Source organism: Neolamprologus brichardi, unplaced genomic scaffold (assembly GCF_056152115.1).
Source record: "Neolamprologus brichardi isolate AB-2024 unplaced genomic scaffold, ASM5615211v1 NODE_ptg000031l+_length_7269946_cov_1, whole genome shotgun sequence".
Taxonomy (NCBI): Eukaryota; Metazoa; Chordata; class Actinopteri; order Cichliformes; family Cichlidae; genus Neolamprologus; species Neolamprologus brichardi.
In genome coordinates this window covers 5,211,176-5,238,875 of record NW_028270136.1, presented here as the reverse complement: position 1 = coordinate 5,238,875, position 27,700 = coordinate 5,211,176, and the positions used below count along the sequence as shown (strand labels likewise).

Genomic DNA, 27,700 nt, shown 5'->3' with positions numbered 1-27,700 from the left:
AAGTTTTAATTTATTTATTGTTTTACCCATAAAAGTGTTTCAGTATCATCGTACGTTGCAGGTCTGAATCCTGTCATCTAAGGGTTATGTTGGATTTTGGTTTCCATCATAGTTACATCATTTTGTTCTCAACACTTTACACAATGTACAGCTGTGATTGGACTGTTTGCCTCATTTGGATCAGCACAGTATGAAGTAGTACCTCTCTGTGTCACAGAGTACAGACAAGGGAAATGAGACTGATGTGAAAAAGCAGCCCTTAACTCAGCGTGGGGGCGTCCTTTGCACGGCCTCGTCTTTGTCGTTCTCTCTGGTGAAATATTGTGGCTGACAGCTCGAGGGCCACATGTATGTTATAAGTGTGTGTTCTCAGTCAGACATGGTGATCTAACGAGCGACTGGACTTCTTTAAATTTCTTGAAGACGTTTTATTCAAAAAGATTTCTCAGTTCTGAGACCAACTGGTGGACAGTCCCGTATGTGAGCCTTAGTGGGAGTAAGAGGGTCATTGACCCACTATTGATTATGTGCCTCATCTAGTAATGTACCGATACTGGTATCGGTATCGGCCCCGATACCGATACCAGTATCGGTATCGGGGCGGATACTGTAAAATGTGTGTGTACTCATACTTGTAAAAGTTAACCGATACCATGAATACCATGAACCGATACCAACTTATTTCATTAATCAGAGGGTGGCTTGTCATTTCTGTTGTAGTTTTTTAGATTGGCCACTAGGGGGCCAATTATTATTTTATTTATTATATATTTTATAATTTTTTATATTTTATTATTTATTTAATAATAATTATTTTGTTTGTTTGTTTACATTATGGACACTTTGCAATAATTTAAAAGTTTATTTTATTCTCAAACCTAATTTGTATTTATTTTATTCCAAACAGAAGTGTTTATTTATTATTCTGAAAGCTCGAGACAGTGCCAATAGTTCAGTGATATTTTGTTGAATTACAATGTGGAGACTCTGCAATAATTTAACAGGAGTGCTTATTTTTCACTTGAAATTTTTTTGTGGTCATTTTTATTAAGATTTTATTTTTTATCGGCAGAGAATAAAATAAAACCTGTCTTCCAATTCATTGTATTTGTGTGTGTGTGTGTGTGTGTGTGTGTGTGTGGTAGAAGTATCATTTTTTGTACTCTGTATTGGCAAGTACTCAGATCCAAGTATCGGTATCGTATCGGTTTGAAAAAATTGGTATCGTTGCATCCCTAGCCTCCTCACATGAGCCGAGGTGCAGAAACAGGCATGAATCAGCAGAGGTTTGTCACATAGTGAATATATCACACATCGTGTGGCAGACAGCTGGTGTCTCACAGTGGTGTTCAGAGAGTGACCTTTGACCTTTAGATGCAGACTCATAGCAGAGTCCTGTGGAGGTGGCTGTTTGTGCTCGGAGCTGCTCTGCACAGCTTACACTACGTCGTTCAGGATTTTTGTCCTTGTGATGAAGCAGTTTGTGTCTGAATGTGAAGCATCCAGTTCTACTGCACTTCAAAAAAAGGAAGATCCAATACTGGGTCACCGATAGTAAGGAACACGTCCCACTAGCTGGCTTCAAATCTGGGACTCTCCACCAGCTGGTCTCAGAACTTGGATAAGAGCTGGAAACAGTCACTTTCTCTCCAAGCTCCTCACATTAATATGTTAGTGATGGCTGGACTTCAGCTCATGTGTGTCACGTGACAGAAGTGAACAGGACAATGAGCCTGGGAGCTTCAGAACACGGCACAGGAAGTGATTTAACTCAGATTATTTGTTACATAGTTCAACCTGTAGTTTAGAGCAGTACATGTTTATTTAACTAGTATTACAAAATGGATTTTGTCACTAAATATACACACATCAGCTCGTTTCATGTTTCCAAACCACTTTGTTGTTCAGAAGGAAAGATGCTTTTTTAAACCTCAGCAGGTACAAGTACGACACAAGAAGCTCTCAGGCCTGCACTTCCTCTCAGTCATTATACGGTCAGATATCAGCGCACACTGTGTGTGTCTGCGTGTCATATTCAGTAAACTATTTGTTTGGCTGCTTTTGTAAAGCTCCTCAGATGTCGACACAATACTGTAGTAGAAATGACTCAAGGGCAGATGATGGAGTTTGTTGTTTGTGGTGAGGATGCAGCTGTGCGTCCCAGCGCTCCTACGTAAACATGTATGTGAAGCTGCTGGAAGCAAAAAGCAAAAATACTGACAGAGCACAAACACAGCTGATCAGGAGGCAGGAGCATGGTGCACAAGAGTGTGACAGCGATTTCAATCACACGTTGTGCATTACTCATTAAAACTGACTGCGTGTAAGAACGTGACTGAACGGTCCTTTTTGGTTCATGTCTGAACGTGAACTCTGAGTGAAATTTGAATAAAAGAATAAATGCTGAGTTAATCTGCAAATGCCTGCGAAGGGCACGGTAACCAGGATGTGAGTGTGGTGATGTATAAAAATAGATTTTCACTTAAGCAGCGAGTCAGACTAATAAGAAAACCATCCGTTTATCATGCCACCATAAAGTGTTTTTAAAAGTCTCTCTCTAAACGAATAAAGTGGTATGTTAGAACAAGCGTGCTGGATCATGCTCCGATCTTATTTACATCAATCAAATCCAGTATTGTGTTAATAATCTTCCATTCAATCCTCAACAAGCGCACACACACACGCACGCACACACACACATATATATGTGTGTGTGTGCGTATATATAAATTTTGTTGCCATATTCAGGACAATCACAAATAGTTGCCAATTTCTGCTCCCTTATTTTAAGAAAGGGGAACACAGTCTGACACTGATGTCAGCGGTTCATGGTTATAATCATCATCGCAGCAGCAATAAATGAAATAAGTCCAGATTAAAAGCAAGTTCTCAAACAAACACAAAATTGATTTAAGAATATCTCTTCAATAAATAAATTACATCAGACACAAACTGATTCAAATAAATAAATAAATACATGAATAAATAAATGTATTCATGTCCAATGAAGAAATGCTGAAGAACATCTAAAAGGAACCGACCTGTAACAAAAAGGCAGACCAACCAAAAACATGCATGCTCTACATTGTTCGTACAGTCGGTCCGTTTCACCGTCGTCACTTAGAAACAAGCGGCCATATTTAAGCAACATCTGTCACAAGCAAACGATGGCTGACGCCGAGGCGTCTCTTCAACCAGCGAGGCAGGATGGAGGCTCTCCGTCAGGGTGGAGGACCACTTTCAGATTCTTTGGCTTACGGGGAGCGTTTCTCTTTTCTTACCTACTGTATGTGCTGCAGAATCAAAGCCCCGGTCAAGCTGCTCACGTTACAGTTTACAGCTGATGTCGACTGGGTCAGAGGGGTGTGGTTAGGGGTGGCATACCTACACCTGTCTGCTTCTGCTCCTGTCTTTAACCCGCGGGATTCCCAGTTACTGATGTCATGGTTACCAGTGTCATTTTACAACCAGTTGCCAGAAGAAGGCAGCTTAGAGCCCAGTTTGGACTGGAAATGTGAAACCTCATCATGCTGTTTGTTTTTACATCAAATGATTTCTCTGACTGTGGCTTAGTGGCAACATTTCTCACCAATGTTTCTACTGGACGTTGTTCTAATAGTTTAAAGTGGTTTTGAATAGTTTCTCTGATTTGAACACCAACAACAACCCGCCTGCATTCACTGCCTGAAAGTAACCTTTAGCAAACTGCACACAATAAATAAGAAGCTTCAGTGAGCTCAAGTTCAAATTCAGACACTAAACGTTACACTCAGAGTCCAGGAAGTCGAAACCCCTTTACTGAACTTGAGAGCACATGTCCCGTCACATTTGTAACTCGCTTCTATTCACCATTTCAGACACGAGCATCACATCGTTAGCAGACTCTCTGCAGGCCTGTAAACTGCACCTGTGTGCAAAAACTGTGGAAAGGAGCACGAAAGCAAAGGGAGCACGCCAGAGTGCAAACCAAACCAAACGTGAACAGATGTGATTGTTTGTGGTTTCTTATTACTTTAGTTTTCAGGTGTTTTATTCCGAAACGATGGGTCGCTCCAAGTCCACGACGAACACTTGACACACACAAAGGAGAAAGAGAGATGTTCCCATTCCCGTCGTCGCTGATTGAACTTGTTTTTTCCAGCTGGCGTGTGGCGTATGGTGCGATGACATATGGCTTTCCCGAAACAAAGAAAACTGAAGCGCCAAATACTTCTGAGAAAAGAATGAATAAAGCGTTTATATTACACCGACTGATGGGTTCAGTCTGAGATGTCGGTCCTCGTGGTGTTGAGGACTTGCACTGACTGCGTTCACCATGTACAGGATGTTTACGGCGCGTGGCCGCGTATGTAAGTTCCAACAGCTAAAACACATCAATCTTTACTTCCCGTGTTGCATCTGCCCGTCAGTATCCATTAAGTCAACACTATCAGAGTCTTTGAAGATGCCGTCTTCTCTGTAGACAACAGCCAGAAGAAAAACTTGCTCTGAGATGTTACATCAAACTCTTTACTCCAGCATCTCCTCAGATACCATCCTGACACGTACCATCGTCTGAGTTCCTTCCTCTCTGTCCAGCTGTGGGTCAGTCTACTCAATGGAGTGGTGTGGAGGAAGACGGGCTGGGTGTAGGGTCAGGTAATGAGCAACAGTGTTACAAGAGGAGCAGTTAGCGTTTAGTATAAGAGTGAGAAAAACAGGAAGTATGGTGGTCTGTCGGTCACGGGCCTTATTCGATGACCATGCAGTGAGGCAGGTGCTGCGAGTAGTATTTGAAGAGCTCGGCGGTTGCTCCGGGGCAGTTAGTCAACTCCAGCTCTTCCAGCTCGTGTAGCTGGATGAGGCCTGACAGACCGGTGGTGGTCAGCAGGGGGCAGCCTAGGAGAACAAAGCAGAAGATCACGTCAGCTGTGGGCTCGCTAAAGAAGAGCACTGATCGCTTCTCTCCGGTGATTAATATTTATTCCATAAAAAGTCTGTCAGTAGTGAAAATGATGATATTTTCTGATGGCTTCTTATCTCACAGCACACAGTCTCCATTTATGATCACATGATCATACAGACGCTCAAAATGTGGAATCAGGAACAACACAGACACAAGAGCAGAGGAGCACACTGCACATGTGCACTGACTGCACACTCCTATCCTGTTAAAGGATGTTTCCTCATTTAGTCCTTTGGTTATTCTGGTAACTGGTCTGTATTTGTACAGCTTTACTGGTCCCTAAGGACCCCAAAGCACTTTACACATCCAGTCATCCACACATTCACACACACATCCACACACTGGTGATGGCAGCTACACTCTGGTGGAATAATAAACGACAGATGCTTAACACATCAAGGTTGGTTGAGCTGTTATAATAATGAAGTCCTTTAGATCTCCGTTTTTATTAAGTGGTAACAGGACCCCCACATGCCCTCCCAGAGACTGTAACTCCCAGAGAGGGCATTTGGATTCTTAGGCTACGTCCACACGTACACGGGTATTTTTGAAAACGGAGATTTTCCGTTTTCGTTTTAAAAAATAATCCCGTCCACACGTAAAGGCAGAAATGAAGGAAAACGCTGCTAGGAACACGCCAAAGCAGCAGGTGGCGCTATATTCCTAACCGTGCAGAAATGTTGGCCAATCAGAAGTCTAGAAGCCTCGGCGGGAAAAAGTAAACAAAGCTGGGGCACAGAAGCAGAACCGAGTCGTATGTGTGGAGGGACAGTAACTGTGTGTATGTAAGCATTTAAACACTGCAGAGACAATTAACAGTAACAGTATTGTAGAAATTCATTTCACCGAAACAATAACGTGGCGCACAGTGTGACGTCAAAAAATGCGCACACCTTTGACGCTGCGTTTTCTGCGTTTTTCTCGTCCACACGTAAATGCAAAAACGGAGTTTTCAAAAATATCCACCCTGGCCGGAGTTTTTAAAAATCTCCGTTTTCAGTGACCGACAACGCCGTTTACGTGTGGACGAAAGGTGCAAACGCATAGAAAAATCTGCGTTTTCAAAAAGACCCGGGTACGTGTGGACGTAGCCTTAGTCTAGAAGAGTGGAGCAGCTGCACACCAGTTACTCCTGCAAGAGTGCCGCTAACATACAGATGCTTTCATGACTGTCTGCTGCAGATGACAAACCTCACAAATTCTTTGCAACTAAGTTCTTGAAATATGTGACCCCTGCATATGTTTAATTTCAGAACTCTGTAGCAAACAAAACCGAGTATTGCACTGAACTTAACTAGCTGTGTGATTCTGCACCTTTTTTAATATTACAGTGTCAGTCAAAACACATTCAGACACTTTGGACTGGCACAGTCATTGTTCAGCCGGCCGGCCACGTCCAATCCTATTGGCTGCCCCTGGCCAGCCTGTGTGAGGTCAGCAGGAAATGATACATCGTGCATTTTGACCCATTTCAGTGTCTAAATACTCTTTGGTAAACTCTCCATCAGAGAACAGCTAACTGTTGTTCTGGGAGAGGCTGTGTAAGCACCTGTGCATTCACCATCCACTGCCACACATGATTGATGGAGCTGCTTGATGTTTCCTGTCTGATGAAGAGCAGGTGTGTAATGTCACAGATGAAACCATAAAGGAATCTGGAGGCCTGCAGTGTGCCGTGGTTAATCCTTTTTTTATGTGGAAACCAGTGCCTTCTGTTTTTATTTCCATGTATTATATTACAAACAGGGTTGTCACTAACTCGGATACAACAGAAACACATTATAAAGGAGTTTATTTGGGGAAATGATGATCATACCTGCAAGAGACAGTAGGCGAAGACTTCTCATGCCAAATAAATGCTGCAGTCCAAAATCTTGCACCTGCAACAACGACAAGAACTGCTTAGTCTGGATATAATATGTTAGAAGTAAGATCCTATTACTGTTAAAGCAGCTGCAAGGTTTACATTAAAAATAAGACGAGCCGTACGGTGTCAGCTACGATCTGTTCCTATAGCTGCACCGCAGCACATACAGATGCTGTTTAATGCTAAATGTCATGTTTTTGTTACCTGACAGCACCAGCGCAGATAGAGACTTCTTAATGATGACATGGTAGACAGGTATCCCAGGCCTGTGTCCGTGATCCGTACACACCTAAAATCACACAATCAGCAACATTACACCTTCATCTAATGACGCACGTTTGAGTGGAGGGCTGTGTGTGGACGTGGTTACACAGGACTTATTATTAGAGCATGCTCTCAGAGAGCAGATCATGACATTCATTTTTGATGTTGACGAGGTTGTAAAAGAGGTCAGAAAGGCCAACGAAGTGTTTGTGTTCATGCTGTTTGCCAAACAAAGGAAACCTGGCAGAATTCAAAGAAGCAAAACTCTACACAAAGAAACAAAACACTGAATTATGTGATTCTATTGAAACTCTGAACTGGAAACCACATGGAAACATCAGTGCCATGACTCTACTGTCCTGTCATGGTGAGCAGGGCCTCAAAACGTTAGAGTCAAATTCACATTGTCACTGTAAAATTATAACTGAATGTAGGTTTTAAACTGATTACATCTGCAGATATATGACTTTTTACTTTAGACGAATTCCACCAAGTGTGTTGGGATCTGGAATCAAAGTATTTTCATTGTAATTAGCAAAACTCTGTCAAATCCATCGGAAACAAAACACTAAATTCTGTGATTCTTTTGAAACTCTGAACTGGAAACAGTGTGTTTGAGTGATAGTCAAACTTCATAAATAGTTTAGAATAATATTGGAAAAGCACACGGGCAACAAAGTCAGGTGTGTGTGTGTGCAAACACAGATGTTCCAGCAGCAGGGAGGATATCAGCGCATAGTTACTCCTTCACTTACATTTAAATTACATTTAAAACAGGTCAAAAGTTATTTAAGTTTTTAACTTTAAAAACTACTGAGGTGTCAAACATCAGTGCCATGACTCTACTGTCCTCTCATGGTGAGGAGGGCCTCAAAACGTTAGAGTCAAATTCACATTGTCACTGTAAAATTATACCTGAATGTAGGTTTGAAACTGATTACTATGAGGGGCCGTACAAGCCAAAATTCATTCTTCTTTCACACACATATGCATTCTCTTCTTACATACATATATTATTTGTGAGATTAAATGCATATTGAATGCATGTAAATGAGAGCAAAATGTAGGAATGCATAAATGAAAATTCATGTATGTTAGAGTGCAAATTTGTAAATATGTACATTAAAATACATGTATAAGAGAGCACAATATTGCAATGTGTGTGTTAAATATGTGTAAACATGAGAATAAAAATATCTAAATATAAAAATTAAAATAAAACTATGTGAGAGTGAAAATATATGTGTGTGAAAGAAGAATGTATGTGTGTGAGAGTGAAAGAATGAATTTTGGCTTGTACGGCCCCTCATAGATTACATCTGCAGATATATGACTTTTTACTTTAGTGTAATTCCACCAAGTGTGTTGGGATCTGGAATCAAAGTATTTTCATTGTAATTACTTTGCTGACAAGGATTTGAGATATTTTATTTACCGTGAGGATCCTTTTTTAACCCAGCGTCACGTCTCTCAGACCGGCTACAATATTTAATGGCTCTTGTATGACAGGAAACTTAAAGAAAATAAAGATTTTGGGAAGAGGATTTAAGCACATTATCATCAGACAGTGGTGAGGGAAGGCAGGCAGTGAGAGCTGATGCTTGACTGTATGTTTGCTTCTCTTTTTGTCTTTGAGCCCCTGCCAGTCTCAGAGGTCAGAGGTGAGACTGAAGTCGGAAGACTGATGTCATGGTTTTCAAAAATCTAGTCAGCTAGGGATCGGGATGGAGATCCATCTGCTTTCTCACAACAGCAGTAAACACACTTGCTAACCCTGGCTGACTGTTTCACTGACGCGATGTAAACAGAAGCACTTATCATTCGTCGCTGAGATGTGAAATAATTTTCCAGTTTGAGATGATGTGTCTCAGTAATTCACTATGAGAACTGGGAAAGTCACTGGGGATGGATTTACATCCTTTTTGTTGTCATGCTGTTTGGAGGAAGTTGGAGGTGCAACAGGATGTTATGGAAGAGATGCAATTGTAGGACATCAAACTGAAAATCAATATCTGCACAAGTCTGCAAAGTATTTTATCTTTGGTACGTTATCCGGTATACACGGATATTGTAAGTTAGAAAACACAGCCAATGATGGGCCAGCTGGAGAACACACAGGACAGCCTGAGACTGTGACGAAGAGCTGAGTGTGTGGTCCAGAATGGTTACATTTAAATAAATAAAATACATTTTATTATTAGATTAGAGCATGCTGTATTAAAAGTACTTGTGGCAGGGCGCGGTCTGCACGGCATCTGCAATCATGACCCCGCCCGCTTCAAAATGGGAACTAGGGTCTGTGTTTGTTGTTGTCAGTGTGTGTGGCTAGTGGCGGGAAAGCTGCAGCCAACTGTGTGTAAACAGCAACCGAAGTAAAAGGAGAATGTTAACGAATGCTGAACCATGGTTGTGCTGCAGTGGTTTGTATCATATCTATCTAATAGACTCCAGTTTGTGCATGTAAATGGAGAGTCCTCTTCACACACTGAGGTGAATTATGGAGTTCCACAGGGTTCAGTGCTAGGACCAATTCTGTTCTGTTCAGCATCATTAGAAGACATAGCATACATTTACACTGCTATGCAGATGACACCCAGCTCTATCTGTCCATGAAGCCAGATAACACACACCAATGAGTTAAACTGCAGGAATGTCTTAAAGACATAAAGACCTGGATGGCCACTAACTTTTTGCTTCTTAATTCAGATCAAACTGAGGTTATTGTACTCGGCCCTGAAAAGCTTAGAAACATGGTCTCTAAGCAGCTTGCATTCTGGAAACAGACACCGTGTCTTCTTGACAGAGCATATAGTTAGAGCCTGAATCTTCCCTTAGATTGGCTTCCTGTGATTCACTCAGCATACACCTCTAAGCATTTAATTATACAAAATAATTCATCTCTGGCTCTCTTCCACAGTGTGTTATTTATCCCATCTTCCTCCAGTCACACCCAACTGGCCCCGCCCCTCCCTGAGCCAGGTTCTGCTGGAGGTTTCTTCCTGTTAAAAGGGAGTTTTTTCTTCCCACTGTCGCCAAAGTGCTGCTCATAGGGGGTTGTCTGACTGTTGGTGCCATTTGTATTATTGTAGGGTCTTACCTAACAATAGTGAGGAGAACGTTGGTGTGATTTGACTTCATACAAATAAGATTAAATTGAATTTAAATTAGAAAATAACAAGTGAGCTTACATGAAGTGTCAAGCCCCACAGCACAGACACATCAGTGCCCCAATGACATAATCAAGCTCACACTAAACAGCTGGGATAGGCTCTGCCCCCTGCCATCCTGAGTCAGAACATTGATGGAATCCAAATGTACTTCCTGTGTTACTGAAGTTTAGTTTTTCACTGAAATTGTGTTATATTTAATATTATTGTCGTATCACAGCAAGCTATGATACACCAGCATGATACATGAATAATGAACGAGTAAAGGTGTTTACACACTGAGCATGTTGGGGAAAGTGAGAAGAAGCAGTGCATTGTGTACACACACACTGAAAGCCTTGTGTTCTTGCAAATCGTCATCCTCAAAAACACACTGTGAAAAAAACAGAGTTGACGTTAGGCGATGACGAGCTCTGTTTCTGAATAAGAAAAGGAAGAAAGTGAGATTCTCGGTTCATCCGTTTCCCAGGAAAGGCGGCAGCGGGGAGGATTTCACGGTTTGATCCAGGAGTGGAAGCTGCTTCACGACTGCGTTTGTACATATTTCAGGATGTGAGTGGGGCAGTTTGAGCTCTTGTTGGGAGAGTTGGGACCACATCTGAGGAGGCAGAGAAATCATTTCAGAGAGCCGACTGACCCGGAGCATCTACCTGGTGTCTGAGGTAAAACAGGATTACTGCTTCCATAAAATGTGTGTTTTAAATCACAAGTGCACTTGTTGCCCAATCAGAGGTCTGATTGTTCAGATGTGCTTATAGTTCTAAGAAATGAAAGCTGCAGATTCAGTGTGAGTGGCTTTATTACAGATAGATGAGTCTGGAAATATTTTTAAAAGATTTTATGTGTGTAAAGGCCCTAAATGAAATGTTTCTTCCTGTCCCAGAACATCACTGCACTCGACAAATGCTCCTCACACTGACAGCAGAGGAGCTCAGTGCCACATGGACACTAACATGTGGCACACAAGTGCTGCCTTCAAATGTGAGGACTGAAATAGACACTTAAATATTAGAAAATCACTTGATGCAAATCATCACTGTGTTAAAGATAAATCGGCCAAGTCTACAAGTTCTTGCACCAATAAAACACCAGCTGCAACTCAGGCTGTAGAGCAGGTTGTCCACTATTCAGCTCTCACAGACAGCAGCCCTCCGTGTATTGAAGTGACCAAAATAAGTTCATTCTGGCTGCAGCACTGCTAGATGGATGAGAAACACAGCACACACCTCCACATCTGTAAACATTTATCCCTACCCTTAATACCTGCATGAGCATGAGTTGTATCTTTATTGCCACTGAAGCGGATTAATTATCGTAACTTCCTTTTGTGTAAATATGACCCGATTACAGACTCCGTCTACGTGCGCAAAGAACACTCACCTGTCCAGCACCAGTTCTTCCAGCTTGTGCAGGTCACAGGCGATGTACTCCAGAGCCATGTCCGTGATCCGAGGGCACCAAGACAAGTCCAGGCTGCGGAGCTTGCGCAGGTTCTCAGCGACCAGCTCAACACCATCATCGGTGATCTTGGAGCAGCCAGAGAGACTGAGAGAAGTCAGGTTTGGCAGGCTATGGACCATGTTTACCACGCCATGGTTGGTGATCTCCCAGCACGAGTGAAGCCGCAGAGTGTGGGTGGTGTAGCCCTGTGGAGGAATTTTACTTTTTAAATTATGTCAGTAAGTAGTAAGGAATTACTGCCATTAAGAAAGATGAAGCCAAAAAAGTTGTTTGGATTCTAAGAAGTCCAATATAGAAAAAAGCTTGAGGACAGCTAAAGTAGGCAGCACTTTATATCATTATTATTTTAACTTCCTACCTGCTTGGCTGTAAAGTAGGCCATGGCTGTGTCAGTGACGTGGTAAGCCTGCAGGGTCAACTCTGACAAGTTGGGCAGGAGCTGTGAGATAGCAGCAATGGCATCATCCGCCACATTGATGCAGTCGCTGACGCTGAGGGACGTGAGGCGAGCGTTGAGGCTCGACCAGAGGCCAGCCTCTGTGAAATCGTTGCAGCCTGACAGTTCGAGATGCATCAGGCCCTGCATTTGCTCCAACATGACCTGAAACACAAGAAATAACATGTGAAATGTAATTAGACCCACAGACACTGTAAAGTCACATTGGACAACATATTATCTAAAAAATGAATGAATGAAATCATTGTATGAGGCTACAGAGCGAGGAGAGAAAGTCCTGAGGTCACACAGGTTTTATGGTGCGCTCACTGACACCAGCAGTCATGCAAATCTTTCAGTTCACTTAATTTCAATTTTATATATTTATACAGCGCCAAATGGCAACAACAGATGCCTCAAGGCTCTTATTATTATAAGGTAAAGACCCTGCAATAATACAATCTACATCTGTGCTCAGATTAATGAGCCCACAATCTTTCATTCTCAATATACCATGAGTTAGAAAGCTGTGATTGCTCTTACTGGCACACTGCCACTATGGGGACTAGCTAATCAATAAGAGTGATCAGGAGAACCATAAATTCTGATCTAAAAGCCAGTTTTAAAATATCTAGTAATCATCCAATCACTGTGGGGTGTGAATGTGAGTGTGTATGGTTAGCCCTGCGTTAGCCCTGCGTTAGCCCTGCGTTAGCCCTGCGTTAGCCCTGCGTTAGCCCTGCGTTAGCCCTGCGTTAGCCCTGCGTTAGCCCTGCGTTGTGCCAAAAACTGATTTCCAATGTTTCTGTGTATTTTTTATGTGTAATATCTTTACGTATGTTCGTAAATACACTTCGGTGAACAGGGTTTACAAAGGGGTTATATAGAGAATTAAAAAATTATCAGTTTTTCAAGTATATTTAACAACTCTGTGTTATTGTACTTATTATAACCAATCCTTTATCCCCACTTAAAATATTTTTACAGAACTATTGTAATGTTTGCTGCCATTTCTTCTCCTCTTGGCCAACTTACTCTTACAAAAGAAATTTTTAATGTTAATGAGATTTTTTTTAACTGCATAAATAAAGGTTATATAAAAGTCAATGCCAAAAACTGATTGCGGCTTCTACCTTGTTACACGAATGTTGTTTGTGGCTCAAGATGACTTTATGTCATCCATGAGGGATGCATTTGACATATGTTTCACATATTATAGCCCAACAAGTTACTTATAGCAGTTTAAATACGAGCAATCAGTTTTTGGCAAATACCGGAAATCAGTTTTTGGCACAACACCTGCGTTAGCCCTGCGTTAGCCCTGCGTTAGCCCTGCGTTAGCCCTGCGTTAGCCCTGCGTTAGCTGGTACAGGCTCCAGCACAAACCTAAGCTGACCATGAAGTGATCAGCTGTCTACTTTCTGTGTTCAGGAAACCTAAAACTGGCGCTCTGTCAGCAGGACAAAGACCATCCATCAAGCTTCAATGATCAAGGTGAGAAATCAGCTGTCTGAGCTAACACATATACACAAATACAACTGAAACATTTTTTATGCAAAATCCATCATTGCTCTCATTACTGACACATCAATCCCATGTTTCATGCTACAGTTGTCACTGGTTACAAGTCCTTTTATTTTCAGCAGAAAGAGTCTAATTCACTTTAATATTGTTGCTGCATCAGTGTCATCAGCAGTGATGCCTTAAATATCAGGGCTGAAACTGGTTTAAAGACAGAAACAGTTTGGGTGAAAGTACAACCGCTGCCAGTTATTTAAAATCTCTGTTTTGCTGGTTACATGTCACCAATTTGTCTCAGCAAAATACACGTTCTACTGTTCACTGTGATAAAAACACACGAGGTGTGTGTCAGGGAAAGTGAGCCAAAGGTGGTTTATGTGCTCGTTTCACACTGTGCTTCAGACTGAACAAGAAATGAGAATAATGAATGAATGAAAGTAATGTGTGTGCAGGTGAAACCAGGTGTCTGGAAACAAAAACTGTATTCATCTTCAAATAAGGGTGCAGCATGAACTAAAAGAGGAGAAGAAAAAAAGCAGTTCATAAAGATCAAACACAAATGCAATTTAAGACACGGGGAAGTAGAATCTACATTCTTAATGATCCACAAATAGTGAGAATAAATTGGTACATCAATGGTGCTGCGAGTGCGAGCTGGAGTGGCTCCACTTTTGGACTGAACGTTTTATTCCAAACACACTGCGACTTACCTCCAAACCAGCATCTGTGATTGTGGACCTCTTGAGGCTGACTGACCGAACGCCCTTCTTGGACAGCGGGTAGTTGTCAATGAACTCACAAATGTCAAGGTCTGAAACACCGACTAAACAGAACGACTGAAATCCACGCAGAGCGAAGGCCTGGAGGCTGACAAACTCCTTCTCCCCATTGGGCAGTAAGGTGTACAGCTCTTTAGCATGCAAGATGGGCGTCACTCCTTCCCAGAACTTGGGCTGGTACAGCACCTTGCGCCACGTCTTGCACACCTGCGCCAGTACACATTTCTCCGCTGTGGTGAAGTACCAAAGCAGCCGGTTGAGCAGCTTCTCATCCAGAACGAGCTGGCGCTCCAGCAGTACGGGTTTGGGCAGGGTGAGAGGAGGAAGCTGGCAAAGAGACGGTTTCAGACCCACCAGAGGTTTGCCAGGCTCAGAGGGCAGGAGAGGAGCTGCAGCGTGGGGCATACCTGGACCATCCAGGTGGTGATGGTGATAGGATAGAGAAGATGGTGGAGGAGGAAGGATGGAGGGTACAGAGGAGGACTGACACAGGCGGTTCTTGGCGGCAGGCGTCCCCTTGGTGATGCTTGCACTGCCCAGGCCGTTGGGCTGGCTGGGAGGCAGCTTCACCATCCCGTTACGAGTCACACAGGAGGACTTCAGCTCACTCGGTGTGGACATGTTCAACATCGGGAATCTGGTGAAAGAAAGCAAATGCAAAGAGCGCCGTTAGACACTGAAAGACAAAACTGGAGACACATTTACAGAGGAATGAAAAATGATATTCTAACACATTTCTGTGGAAAAGATTATGAATTTATACAATTTACTGATTTACAAGCCTAACACATCTGAGGTCATTTTAAACTATTCAAACTGATAGTGCAGATTTATAATCTTCTTTTCTTTAATATCTCTGCTTTCATGGAATGAGCAGACGACCACACGCTGCACAGCTGAGCCTGCATGTCTCCCCTCTTTCTTTCCTGTCAGTCTTCACTATCAGAAATATGGCTACTTTCATTAGACCACTGTGAGCAGATCTGATGCTGTTTGTCTAAATATGTTGTTTCATTTATCGTGCTTCCAGCTGGGCCTTCCAGGAAGAGCACGGGTGCTGAGGCGTGCGAGGGACAGGTGTGTTTCCTTTGGCGTCGTGCTCTAAGCCAGTAACTACAGCTATACTCCGAAACATTAGTTTCATACAAATTACAGTAGCTACCATGAAAGTTAACCAAACTGCGTCCACTGTGAAAACTCTAAAAAAAGCTATTCTACCCACATGATGTTGTAGATTTTCATAAACAGAAGCTTGTTGTGTCCAATGTTTTGAATTTGCTGTGTTTAAAATGGCACACACTGTATGAAGTAGGAGTCACGTGTAAGTGCTGTTTGCAGGAAGCAGAGCTGCTTCACCTTCAAAGTAAAGGCTGTGCATCTAAGCAGCAGCTGAATAACAAAGTCCTTCTGTTGGTCAAGGCAGCAGCCCCCTACGCCTCCCCAGCCTCCTCCCCAGCCTCCTCCTCTGGCTCCTCCGGCAGGACATCATAACATAATCTCAGCATCTACTCTGGGCTTCCCGTCTGTTGGACGTGTTGTAGTTACACCTTTACTTCACTGGCTCCTTTCAGAGTGTCTCTGGGAGAGCTCAGAAACCACAGGCCTGTATCTGTCATCTCCTTCTTTCAGTCAGTACCCACAACATTTGAAGAGCTAAATCCACAGCTTTGTTCTCTGGTCACCATGACAGACTGGTCCACAGCGCTCCTCACTCCTTCCCTCACTGCTTAAGAAGCTGCCCAGTCCATACTGCACTAGAAGCTTGTGGCCTTTCTGTGGGTGGAGGGGCCACAGGAGGAGTGACACATGTAGCTGTCCCCAAGACCGGGCTCCAGGGTGGGGCCTGGATAACCTGGATCCAGGCGAGTTAACGTGTTTCAGTGTGAATCACACTTTGCTGGCCATCAGAGAACCAACCAGGGCTGGTATCACTGTAACATCTGCTATTGGAGGTAAGTCAACTGGGGGGCGATCGTGGCTCAAGAGTTGGGTGTTCGTCTTGTAACCGGAAGGTTGCCGGTTCGAGCCCCGGCTCGGACAGTCTCGGTCGTTGTGTCCTTGGGCAAGACACTTCACCTGCCGCCTACTGGTGTTGGCCAGAGGTGCCGATGGCGCGATATGGCAGCCTCGCTTCTGTCAGTCTGCAGGGCAGCTGTGGCTACAACTGTAGCTGCCTCCACCAGTGTGTGGATGAATAGTGGAATTGTAAAGCGCTATATAAATGCAATCCATTATTATTATTATTATTATTATGTAGCTCAGGAGGTTAGGCTGGTCATCTACTAATCAGAGGGTTGCTGGTTCAATCCCCATCTGCTGCCAGTCTGTAGTAACCCTCATGTTGCATCGTTGGGAATGTGTTAGGTAGCCCTAACCCCGTTATTTGAACCCTCGGTCTTCTTACTAACGTTTAAAAGAACCTGACATGATATCGAAGTAAAAGACAGCACAGTGTAAAGGAGCCTGTTCTGTGTGGCCTCCCTGTATCAGTAGCATGAAAGCTCAAACCACTCAGTTATATAACATGGTGACTGTGGTGCTCAGACGCACAGCACTATCTCCCCGTCCAACTCTATTAACACAGCTCGATGTGATGCTACATGCTGTATGTGCATGCATGCACAACAACGGCACTTTTCAGTAAGAACACATTGTGCATTTTCTCACTTTCATGTCTTGTCAGCTCCTCAGCAGACTGGCACTGCCTCTGCAGTAGCATAAACAAGGTTCATCCATTACATAATACGCCAGTGTTGTCAGCAACCGTGGCTACAGCGAGCACAATGAAATGTTTCAGGAAGCAAACACTCCAGAGTAACGTCAGGAGAAGCCATCAGAGCAGCTGATGCAGTCTCTGATATCACAGATCAAAGTTTACCATAAAGACCACACAGATAACACAACATGATGCTACACACAGTTGTGCCACGTAGCAGCAGCGCTAAACAGCTTTAACTGATTCACAGGAAATAGTCTGTGTAAAACGAGATCTTTGGGTTCACAGAGGCTTCTTTAATTATCTTCTCTGTATCTGAGTCTTTACAATATTAAATGTTTTAAGGTGACTGTTGTCAGTTTGGTGCTATTTAAATGAAACTGAACTGAATTCAATTATCTTGATTTTTGTCCCATATTACAGGCTTCTCTCTCTTTAAGCACTAAATCAGAACAGGAAATGATGCGGGTTACAGTTGCTCCACGACAGAAACTGTAACAGAGTATTTAAATAAGACATTGTTACAGATGTAACAAGTTTAAGGAAAAGAACTAATATATAGAAATGACTCAATGAAATCCAACATTCCTGAGGAAACACATGTACACATACAATATTGTCATTAGAGGAAATATCAGTAATCTGATCCCTCACATGTGATTCTGACTCAGCATTATGAACTGTGGGTGCAGCTGTGGAGCGTCACAGTCTGTTTCCCACAGTGTTCATGAAATATTGTATATTTGAAACAACTGCAAAGAGTTTGTGTGAAATAATTCAGGCAATCTATAAAGCACTTTTAAGCAACTGTTTGATGTTGTGATATATAAATAAAATTGACCTGAACAGAGGTCAGCCTGTTATCCATCAGTTAGCTTTCTGTGTGGGTTCTCCTGTTAGCCTTGCACACACTGATCTGTCTACCCGACCCTCCACCCTGTCACCACTCATACAGACCCATCAGTTAAGAAAGTGATGGATGGCATTCATGCAAAAACACAGAATAAAATAAAAGTCTTTAACTCAAATTGTGGAGAAGTATTAAAAGCAGGGGGGATACAAAGGCATCCAATCAGCAGCCAGACAGAGCACATGAAGACTGGGCAAGAAGGAAACCAGAAAGCCAAACTACACTGTAAATAAAAATATTACTACATGACAAAATGACCTGGAATAAGGCACAAATATCAGTTTCAGCTTTAAAGAGTAAAACATCGACACAGACCGCCTGCTGCTGCAGTTCTTAGAGGGTCCTGCTGCTCTCTCTGCTTTTCCTTTAAAGAATAAATGTGCCAAGCTCCATGAGGTACACCTGCTCATCTGCTTACTAACACATGTACCTAATCAGTCAGTCACCTAGCAACAACTCGGTGCACTTAGACAAGGTCGAGGTGACCTGGTGAAGTTCAAGCTGAGGACCAGAACGGTGATTTGAGTGAATGTGGTTGGCTGGTGTTTGAGAAACTGCTGATCTGGTGGGATTTTGCCACACAGACATACGTCACAGAGATGGTCTGAAAAAGAGAAATATGCAGCGCTGTGGCTCTCTGGGAGAAAAGGTCTTGTTGATGTCAAAGGTCAGAGTACAACTGCTAGCATGCCACTGCTATCAGCTAAGACCAGGATGCTACAATCTGAGACTGTCCGTAATACCCCCGTGGTACCCCCACGACCACAGCAGGAGCTGAGACGTGCTGCTTAACTCTGAACACCATGAGGATCCTCGGAGCCTCAGGAGAGGCTAAATGCACCTGCACACATGTGTATGCACTGTGAGCGACACCCAGTGACTTTAACTAGAAAGGCTTCAAGAAATTCAAAGAGCTGAAGGAAAGTCGTGCGAAGTTTAGATTCAAATAAGGCTTTGGTTGTATGACAGTGTGTGTCTCAGTGTGTTTTTATGTTTGTTTGTTGTTAGACATTAAATCTAAATATTTCAGTCCCTGGTTGTTGTGTTGACACATCTCTACAACATCGCATGGCGATGGGGGGCGAGACTCGAATGGCCCAGACCCCCGAGTACATGGGGGGTCACACTCCTCAGCCTCTCTGGGGAGGACTATGTCAGACTACTGGAAAGGAGAATTTGTCCATAAGTCGAACCTCAGATGCGTCCGTGTTGTGGGACACTGGACCGACTCTCTGTCCTCTCAAGGAGATTTGAGGGCTTTTGCCCAACCAGTCTGCATGTGTTTTTGGAGAAGGCATTTGACCTCAGTGCTTTGTGAGTATGGGGTCTGTGGCCCATTGCTACAAGCTGTACGTTTCCTGTACAACAATTTGAGAAGCTTGGTCCACGTTTTTGAAATCAGTCAGACTCATGGTGACAGCTGGACTCTGCCACGGCTGCTCTTTGTCACTGATCCTGTTCATATTTTATAGGAATTAGAAGGTGGAGGAAGGCTTCACTGTGGTGGCCAGGATTTCTTTGCAAGTGATGTGGTTCTGTTGGCTGCATGGGGTGGTGGCTCGCTCTGGATTGAGGCCACGGCTGCAGTGATGCAGATGCTGCATGTCCTTTATGGTAAAGAGAGAGCTGAGCATGGCAGCAAAGCTCTGCCCTCACCTGTGGTCACAGCTCGGGGTAGAGAACGAGATCCCAGATATAAGTGGCAGAAAAAAGGGTGGCTGGCCTCCCCCTTAGAGATAGGAGGAGTTCCTTCATTCGAGACGGGCTCAGAGCCGCTACTCTCCAAGGATGCCTCCTGGGTGAGGCGCTCTGGGTGAGGCGCTCTGGGTGAGGCGCTCTGGGTGAGGCGCTCTGGGAGGAGGTCCGGAAGAAGTAGAAGGAAATGGATGGATAATAATAATAAGCAACAAATATAAAACTTTACAGCAGTTTTACAAATGAGACATTTTTATCCAGCGAGGGACTGATAATAACTTTAATGAGACTTTACAAAAAGTAAAATGACTTCAAATAAATGTTACTGTTATTAATTTAATTGGCACCTCTGCAGCGCCACCAAGCTGTTGTAGAGAGAAGTTCATCTTGCTTATTTTCAGTTAAAATATCCTGTAGCAGCAAAAAGGAAGTGCTGACATGAACTCAGTGAATAAAATAGTGTTAAATATTCTTCTTCAAACAAAGGCATGAACATTAGTTATATCTGTTATATCCCAGTAACTTCAGTAAATTTATTACTGCCATACAACAACTTTTTACATTTTTTTACCGTCACAATGTTGGACTTTTTTCCTTTATGTTACTTTTTTTTTTTTTAACTCAATTTTTATTATAATTTACAACATTGTCAATGTTCACAAGTAGGACAGTTACAGGAACCGCAATGCAGAAATGTAGATTAAAATAAGAACTGCAATTAGGAAGCACAAAACAAAACCCAAGCAAACAAACAAACAAACAACAACAAAAACAAAAAGAAAACAAAAACAAAAACTTTATGTAATATTAAATAACATGTGACAAACTTAGCCATAAATGAACCAAACGAAACAGACCTATGCTAAATTATTGAAACAGTAAAGCATGTTTGGGTCGCCAACGCTCAGTAAACAATTCTCTCTGAATCTGCAGAGCAGATGTTATTTCCTCCATCTGGTAAATTTCTCTGACTTTATCAATCCACATATTATATGAAGGTGGGTCTATGTTACTTTTTTGAGGAGCAGAGCTGTTTGTTTCTTTGTTTGTTGGAAATATCTGTTATGAATCATTGTGACGCCCACTGTAAGCTTCACTGTCAGTCACAATATTGTTTATATCTCTGAGTATCACTATAGGGAACATACAATCATTTCAATAGCAGAATGGCAGCAGTTTAATATTCATGGCAGAGAAACTGGACGTCTGATTCATCTTCTTACAAACACATCCGAGCTTACGAAGTCTCGTTTACGTTTCACTAACAGGGTTTGATGAGTCAGCTGGCCTGAAATACCCCAATCTGACCAGAAGCCCTTTTTACATTCATCTGCATTACCACAGTGGGAATAATCACAACACCACAAATAAATAACTGGATAATTTTGTCCTGAGCGAGGCACAGGGGACAATCCTTTTTAATGCTAGTTTTTATTTTTTAATAAAAACAAACCAACTGTGTGCTTTTAAATGAAGGCACGGTCCAGACCATATCAGCTTTATTTATACAGCACGTTAGCATGAAAGCAGGCGTCACAAAGTGCTGCACATGTACAAACAGGATAAAGAAAACATGTTGAAACAAACTGAGTCGACTCCTTAAAGAGTGCCAAAGGCCTGCCTAACATGCACGTCACCTCTAAAGTTATGCTTTCTGGTACCGAGCTGCTGATTGGCCGATCTAAGTTAGCGGGCAGGTGTATATGTGTTCAAACACTTCCTGACAGAGACCCTAACCCGCTCACAGGGCTCATCTTAAGGCTATTCTATTTAAAAGGGATTAATACTAAATATTGCCTAATGTCACGAATATCTCTGCTGAAGATGTTATAAAATATAAGATCGTTCTTATATTTCTGTACATGTACATTCATACATCTGAGAGCCTGACATACAAACTGCTTTATGATATATTCAAAAAGTTCAAACCATGTTTGCACATGTGTATCAGAGCTGTCCACACAACACTGTTCAACTTTGTTATTGAAGTTTTACTTCAATGTTAAATATGATCAGTTTCTCTTTATTAGTCGACTCTGTAGAGTCTTTTAAGGGTGCTGTCATTACAATATTTAAGCCCTCACTTGTCCCAGCTGTCTTCCAATTAATCAAAGATGCATTTCTGTCAATCAGCTGCAGAAATCTACTCGAGTACAGGCGACGGACGATCGTCTCATGGCCTCTGACTGTGAACGTGTCCTGTTAGACCTTGATGCAGGATTCAAAACCGTTAATGACTAAAACAAACTGCTGTTATTAAAGGAAATTCACTGCACTGATAAATTCCAGTGTGTTCATGTAAATGAGGAGCTCGAGTCCACGAGGTTCTTGCACCGATACGTTTGACACGATTTATTCCTCTCTCAGGATTTGTCAAAAACACTGCTGATGATCAGAAGCTCAAAACCGACTGGAGCAAAGGTTCTGTTCATGTGGACGTGGCGTCAGTGAGCTTTGATCAACGGTCATGAGAGTTTTATTAATGATCACAGCCCATTGTTCCTTCAGTGGCTGGTTTCACTCATTATGCAAATGTCCTGTTTATAAGAAACCTGCAGTCAGCTGAGACTGAAGACGTCACCTGATGATGACGAAACGTTTCTCCCACTGAAAACATCCTGATGAACTGAATCAACTTTTTTTGCATGATTGAGCGTGCATCAAGACAACTAGAGAAACTATCAAAACCTCTAAATATTTTTGTTTTCATTTCTTATTCTTACACTTTATATATTTTTAAATTTATACAGCTGAATCCTTTGAGATGCTCTGCTAAACCTTTACTGCAGCCACTGTCAGACACTTGTTTGTATCCTTGGGTAAGATACTGAACCTCACATTTGCTCTCTGAGCAAACTGCATCCCTGGATATGAATGACTGTGAATGTTAGATAGAAAGCACTTAGGTGTGCAAATGAGGGAATGGCTCGTGTTGTATAAAGAGTGCTCAGATAGAGTAGAAAGGCACTATATAAGAACCATTTACCATGGATTGGTTCTTATATACAGAGTCATCAGTATATATATGTTGGGTAGAGCCAACACAGTCACCAATGAACTGAATTATCTGGGATTAACCACATTTTCTGGAAAGCTGAGTTTCATATGCCACACCCAGGCCTGACCTTCTGTCAGATCTCCTGAATTAAGAAATCAGCAGATCTGACAGAAGTAGGTCACTGACATCTGTAAGTCTGGAAAGAGTTATAAAACCATTGTAAGGCTTTAGTAAACCACATGGAGAAAACCTGGAACAGTGATGAGCCTTTCCACAAGTGGCCAGACTAACAAAATCAGTCCAAGGCCGCGTCAAGAAATCACACAAGAAGTCCTAAAAAAGCCCCGATCAACATCTACAGAGCTGCAGGCCTCACTTGTCTTAGTTCAGCTCAGAGGAAATACTTTAGCCCAAAGGACAAAGACGACCAGAAAAGGTTACAAAGGTTCATCTTAGATTTGCCAAAGAAAAAAAGACTTCAGGGGAAATATTCTGTGAAACTGAACTTTTTGGAGTCTTATTACATCTGGTATAAAATCACACAGTATTTCATAGAAAGAGCATCCTGCCAACAGTGGTAGTGTGATGGTCTGGGGCTGGAGCGCTGCTGCAACTGATGGAGTGGTCTCGAGATGTCAAAGCATCTCAGGCTGCTCGTGCATGTTTCATTTAATCATGTTATCTCTGTCTAACATTAGAATGTGTTTGATGCCATGAAACATGGCAAACATGCAAACAGAAAAGTTCAGGAAAGGGGCAAAGACTTTTTCACAGAACTGTAGCCATGTACACCTCAGACTCCACCTCTTTCTATCAGCGCTCACACCAATAACCACGGGTGACCCAGGTCCACTGAGGTGTTACTGCACTGACAGTGGTTTGCATCGTGTTGTGAGCCTTTCATTCATGCAGACGTGTCTTGATTGTAGACTTTGACAGTGAGATCCCATATGGAAAAGAAATAGTCAAAACTTATATGATTTACTCATGAAAGTGGCCACTTTCTCATTACTTTCATATATTGTTTTAGTATCCAAAACATGCAAGTTTCATTATATAATTTTTCAAGGGATCTTATATGTGTTTTCACTCTTGTATGCTTTTCATACAAGTTTCACACAAGACAGATACAAACTTTATAAGATTTATAAATATCTTTTCCATGTGGGATGGATCAGTGCTACTGGCGTGGATTTTGTAAAGTTTTCTTATCCAAGGAAAAAAGTGTGAGACTTCACTTTAATTATCTTCTGTGGTCTTTGTGTGCATTTCTTTTTCTTAAGCATGTGTCAGATTGGTGACCTGGCATGAGTTTCTCTAACCGTTTGGTTGGTATTTCTTGTGATGGCCTTCTCAGCACTGACATCTCTTTTGACCACATATTGATGGTGAACAGATATAAAATACAAGTTCAGCATCTTCTCTCTCCACTCTGCGTTGTGTCCTCATCTCTCTGTCTCTCTCTTTCCTCTGAGCTGGTCATAGATAGCTGTTCACCTTTTAATATGAAGAGAAGGAAACGTGCTAATTCTGCTTTGGATATAAAAGAATACACATGATCATATTCAGAGGCAGATGGTCTATGAATGGCTTTAGACCTTTCATCACCATGTAAATATGTATGTTTGCTCTCATGTTCATATATATAGACTAATGCAATACTTTTGTTATAAAGTTAGGATGTTTTTATCAAAAACTCTGGTAAAAGCACTACAATCTGAAACTTGTGACATGTGCAGCCAGAAGACCAACGCAGGCAAAAGACGTGCAGCACAGACACAGCGGAGCAGCAAAGGGTCGCATGTTTTTAGGTAGAATGGGGCTCAAGAAGAGCCAGCCATGTGCTGCATGAAAAGAGACGCCAGAAATACAGATCAAACTGGAAAAAACACCAAGAAATGATGGCAGAGAGTAATCAATCACATTCAGCAGCTGCATGTAAAAGCCTGGGAGGTATAACGAGAAGTTCCCGACGCAGCATGAGCCAATCACAGCATTTTTACATCAACTAAGAGACGGTGTGTTGGAGCAGGACAGGAGCTGGAAACTCTGCCAAGCTATTACCCAAACCAAGCTTCTACGAGCTCTGCTTGGGTAATATAGTAATGACATACATATTCTAGTGGGGCGCACCCACTCAGGAGAGTTTATGTGAGGAGAAGGATTGGACGTTCAATTCTAGAAGCCAATGAAGTGAAGAAGGGCTTGACTCTTCCTCGAGCTACATGATGATGAACCTGCCATCAGCATCTGGGGTTTTTGTCTGCTTGCTTTTAAATGAATATAAAAATGATACATGCAGGCTCAAAACTATGCATAAAGTACACAATCAGCACTTTTCTAATTATTCTAAATATTCTTGACTGTTTAAACATCTTTCAGTGTCCTGCTCTGTCTGCACACTACAACCTGAGTTTGCCACTTATTTGTTCTTTCATTTTAATAAGTACTCTGTTTTGGTAACTGTTGTCCATGATGTAAATATGTAAAGATTGTGTTTCTGTTCTGTTTATGTGTGTTTTTTGCTGCTGTTTCCTGCTGTGGGACAATCAGAGGATTCTTCTAGTCTAAAGCACAACTTAGATCTGCTCAAATGTCCCTTTGCTAAGTTTCTCTTTAAATACATCTTTAGTAGCCGAGTGTTTGGATATGTTAGCTCAATTTAAATGATTGTAATCGCTGCACAGACTTGATTTTTTTAAGTACTGTTGGGTTTAGTTTTTTTTTACCTTTATTACGACAGAATAGTGGACAGGAAAGCGACACTCAGGTCTCTGCTGTACCTTTGTGGCATGTAGCTCGCTTGCTCAACCAGTTTCATTTTGGAAAGCTTATTCCACAGCTTTAGTGTGCCGTGCTCCACAGCAGGTGTTCCTGCCTTGCTGATGCACTTATTTAACTGCAGTTTGGATGCTGAAGAATTCTGTCTGCTTCAACGTATCAGCCTAGCAGCCGGTACAGTTTTCTTCAGGTTGAACCTCGACTCCTTCAAACATTCTCACCATAAAGCTTCTCTTCAAAAACACGTTTCTTTGTTCACAGGATCAACTATAAACTTTATAAAGCTCAGTTTTAGATGGTAGCCTCTCATGGTGTAAAACTTGATGGACAGTGGAAAGTGACACATGTTTGCAGTTCATGCCTGGCATGTGCAGACTGGTTTCTGGGCTGGACCTGAACCAGCATCTTCTCCACTGAGGCTGAGAGTTTGGGCTCAGTGGCTCCTCCAACTCTTTAATCGCAGCTTCACACGGAGACAGCGCTGACCTGAGTAAACCTACAATTCTGTTTTTCACATTTGTTCATGCAGAGAAAAGTAAGAGAACTTCACCAGGAGGCAGACGTCACAGTACCACTAAATTCTTATTACATGTTTATGTTTGGCCCTGTGTTCCTTTATGGGGAAAGAAAACCAGATAATTCCCATTTTCAGCGCTGTCTAAAGTGTTGAGCAGAAAAAGAACAACTCAAAGACCAACACAGCCAAAACATTTCTATCAATGACGAGCGTAACTGAACAAAACGACTGTTTTGTGCTGCTATGTGTGAATGAAGTCATGTGACACATCAGGAGTGACCCCTGCCTGAGCAGCAGAATCCAGTGAAGCGATGGTGTAGTTGTTGTCAGATTAAAGGAAACGAGCGCCAGCCTGTTTATCACTACGTGTAATATATTTGCCATCTTGAAACAAGCTGTTTTCTGGTGAACCCTGTGACACCACTGAGACGGTTTTATTCGATAACATCCACACGTGAGAAACTTGCATGGGTGTGGATTTGAAAGGATGTGGCCCTTTACCAAGAATGACCTAACAACCATCCTGAGCTGCATTATTAAAAGATGCTCCACACATTTAAATTCGAGGCAGCTCTTGGTAGCAGGCTTTCCTAACATGCTGCTTTTTCTAAATTTGACCTACTTAAGGAGCCTTTAAAATGTGAAGCGCAGAAACGCGCAGCGGGCCCACGGAGAGCTGACGGAGCATCATGGGTGGAACCGGGAACAACAGCAACACAAAGGAAACATCGCAGCCCAAATGATTCCTAAAGCCTGTTTCACTGTTAAACAAACAAGAACCAAAGAGCGTGCGTCATTGACAGACGTTGACGTCATTGTGTTTGTTAACAATACGCAGCTCGATGCGGTTGATCAGCTCCGGCTCCTGAAGGCCTCACCGTGCACACAAAGAACTAAAACATCCACCGCCATTCACCCACATCACCCTCTCCCTGCAGTCTCCTCTTTCTCGCTGCGCGCGGAGGAGCTGCGGCGTGGATGCTGCTGCCACAAAGTAACGCCATCCATCCATCCCCGCCACACACGCCTACACCCTGCGATCACCGACACATTCCCCTCGGCCCTTTCCGCAGTTTACCTTGTAGATGAAAAATCACTCGGGCATTAATCCATGATCAGCACGTCGCTGTCGCTGCCTCGATCACGGCTCTTCCACCGGTGCGGCGCAGAATGGGCGAAATAAATAATGATTACGAGCTGGTCCTGCGTCCAATCGCCGAGCTAAAGATGCGCCATAGACACAAAACCACATTCGGCTGCTCTGCAAAGTCGTTCGCATCCAAGCACAAGAGCTCGTCTATTGTGTTTTCGATCGCCGAGTCCTACAGTGGCCCTTTCTGTCTCGTAATTTCTCCTCCACACACACATGCACACACGCAGCGCGGAGAGGCTCAGTCTCATTTAAAGAGATAGGCGAGGGCAGCTGGAACAGCGGCGTGCACAGAGCCGCCGTGTCTGCTTCTTATGTAACCCGAGGAGCAGCAGCTTCTGCACACTCCGAAAACTAAACCCCAACAGCTGCTTCACCTGTGCCCGTGTGTGTGTGACTGCTACCTGAAGCAACGGCGCACGTCATTCCCCACTCGTGACAGCAAACTTCACTGGACCCCCATTACTGTGGAGGACACGCAACACTGTGTGTA

At 42.7% G+C, this 27,700-nt stretch overlaps 1 protein-coding gene across 2 annotated transcripts; it reads right to left on the bottom strand.

Moving 5' to 3' along the window:
• On the bottom strand, positions 1–27,700 carry fbxl16 (F-box and leucine-rich repeat protein 16). 2 transcript variants are annotated; one of them, XM_006807504.3, is made up of 7 exons: positions 27,612–27,700; positions 14,372–15,077; positions 12,063–12,305; positions 11,624–11,889; positions 7,017–7,101; positions 6,762–6,825; positions 1–4,878 (listed from the first exon to the last, which is right to left on the bottom strand). In XM_006807504.3, the coding sequence occupies exons 2-7, from the start codon at positions 15,068–15,070 to the stop codon at positions 4,730–4,732; spliced, it is 1,506 nt and encodes a 501-aa protein (XP_006807567.1). In that variant the 5' UTR covers positions 15,071–15,077; positions 27,612–27,700; the 3' UTR covers positions 1–4,729. The 2 variants fall into 2 exon arrangements, with proteins under 2 accessions (XP_006807567.1, XP_006807566.1); XM_006807503.3 differs by lacking the exon at positions 27,612–27,700 and adding an exon at positions 27,136–27,556.